This window comes from Canis lupus, chromosome 14, assembly GCF_003254725.2.
Source record: "Canis lupus dingo isolate Sandy chromosome 14, ASM325472v2, whole genome shotgun sequence".
Lineage (NCBI taxonomy): Eukaryota > Metazoa > Chordata > Mammalia > Carnivora > Canidae > Canis > Canis lupus.
In genome coordinates, this window is record NC_064256.1 from 5,084,439 (window position 1) to 5,086,274 (window position 1,836).

The 1,836-nt window shown below is 44.4% G+C and overlaps 1 protein-coding gene across 1 annotated transcript; it reads left to right on the forward strand.

Annotated features, from left to right (window-relative positions):
* The first annotated feature begins 408 nt into the window (after positions 1-408).
* On the forward strand, positions 409-1,381 carry LOC112675119 (succinate dehydrogenase [ubiquinone] iron-sulfur subunit, mitochondrial-like). The gene has a single exon (XM_035698602.2). The coding sequence runs from the start codon at positions 419-421 to the stop codon at positions 1,259-1,261; it is 843 nt and encodes a 280-aa protein (XP_035554495.1). The 5' UTR covers positions 409-418; the 3' UTR covers positions 1,262-1,381.
* Positions 1,382-1,836: the final 455 nt, after the last annotated feature.

Sequence of the window (1,836 nt, forward strand, 5' to 3'; positions counted from 1 at the left end):
ATGCAAAGCCAGGCCCAGGGAGGGCAGGGGCCTCCTGGACCAAGCCATGAAACCATGCAGGACTACTACTCTATTGTGCATGTATGACAAGCTGCTTCATAATTTTTTATGGCTCTGCATATATGCTATTTTTACATTATCCAGACATCTTTAAAAGGTCCATGTCCTTTGACTATTATTCAGCCTTAAAGAAGGGAATTCTGACACCTGCTAGAGCATGGTTGAAACTTGAGGACACAATGCTAGTGAAATTAAGTCAGATACCAAAAAAGACAAATACTGTATGATTCTACTTATATGAGATGTCTAGAGTAGCTGGATTCATAGAAGCAGAAAGTGGCATGATGACTGCCATAGACTATAGAGAGGAAGTGGGGAGGGTTTTTTGTTTGTTTAACAGGTACAGAGAGGAGCCAAGATGGCGGCGGTGGTCGGAGTCTCCTTGAAACGCCGGTTCCCGGCTGCAGCCCTCGGTGGAGCCTGCCTGCAGGCCTGCCGGGGGGAACAGACAGCGGCAGCCACAGCTCCCCGAATCAAGAAATTTGCCATCTACCGATGGGACCCAGACAAGACTGGAGATAAACCGCATATGCAGACTTATGAAATTGATTTGAATAAATGTGGTCCTATGGTGTTGGATGCTTTAATCAAGATTAAGAATGAAATTGACTCTACCTTGACCTTCCGAAGATCATGCAGAGAAGGCATCTGTGGCTCCTGTGCCATGAACATCAACGGAGGCAACACTCTGGCTTGCACCCGCCGGATCGACACCAACCTCAGCAAAGTCTCCAAAATCTACCCTCTGCCGCATATGTATGTGATAAAGGATCTGGTTCCTGACTTGAGCAACTTCTATGCTCAGTACAAATCCATTGAACCTTATTTGAAGAAGAAGGATGAATCCCAGGAGGGCAAGCAGCAGTATCTGCAGTCCATAGAAGATCGTGAGAAACTGGACAGGCTGTACGAGTGTATCCTCTGTGCTTGCTGCAGCACCAGCTGCCCTAGCTACTGGTGGAATGGAGACAAATACCTGGGGCCTGCGGTTCTCATGCAGGCCTACCGCTGGATGATCGACTCCAGAGACGACTTCACTGAGGAGCGCCTGGCCAAGCTGCAGGACCCGTTCTCTCTGTACCGCTGCCACACCATCATGAACTGCACAAGGACCTGCCCCAAGGGGCTGAATCCAGGCAAAGCTATTGCTGAAATCAAGAAAATGATGGCCACCTATAAGGGGAAGAAAGCGTCCGTGTGACGCTGAGCGTGAAGTAGCCGGCTCGGCTGGACACACTTTACATCCAACTTGAGTCCCTTCAGAGGCCTTGATTTTCCATGAGCACAGCATGTATAATAAACATTTTAAGAAATAAATAAATGCTATTCTACTTTATTAACAAAAAAAAAAAAAACAGGTACAGAGTTTAGTTTCACAAGATTAAAAAGCTCTGGAGATTGGTTGTACAACAGTGTGAATGTAAATACTACTGAATTAAACACTTAAAAAGGGTTAAGACAGTAAAATGTATGTTAGGTGTATTATAGTACAATTTAACAATAAGAGACCTATGTCCTTCATTTCTTTTGTAGATTTCCCAGTAATGCCTAGCACCATGCACAGATGCTACCCTATCTTGAGCAAAACATTTTTATCATTGTAGACATTTCCACAACCATCATTTTAGTTAACATAATGTAATCCTCACAGTAACCTTGCAAGATAAGTATTTAGCCCAAATAATAGATAAGGTAAGAGGGTTCATCGACATTATGTGACTTGCCCATAGCTACTTGGAAACAAAACCAGGGGATTCAGGTCTTGGATTCCAAGTA

Excerpts from the sequence above, each read along its gene's own strand:
- LOC112675119 (XM_035698602.2), top strand. The coding sequence starts at position 419 with ATGGCGGCGGTGGTCGGAGTCTCCTTGAAACGCCGGTTCCCGGCTGCA.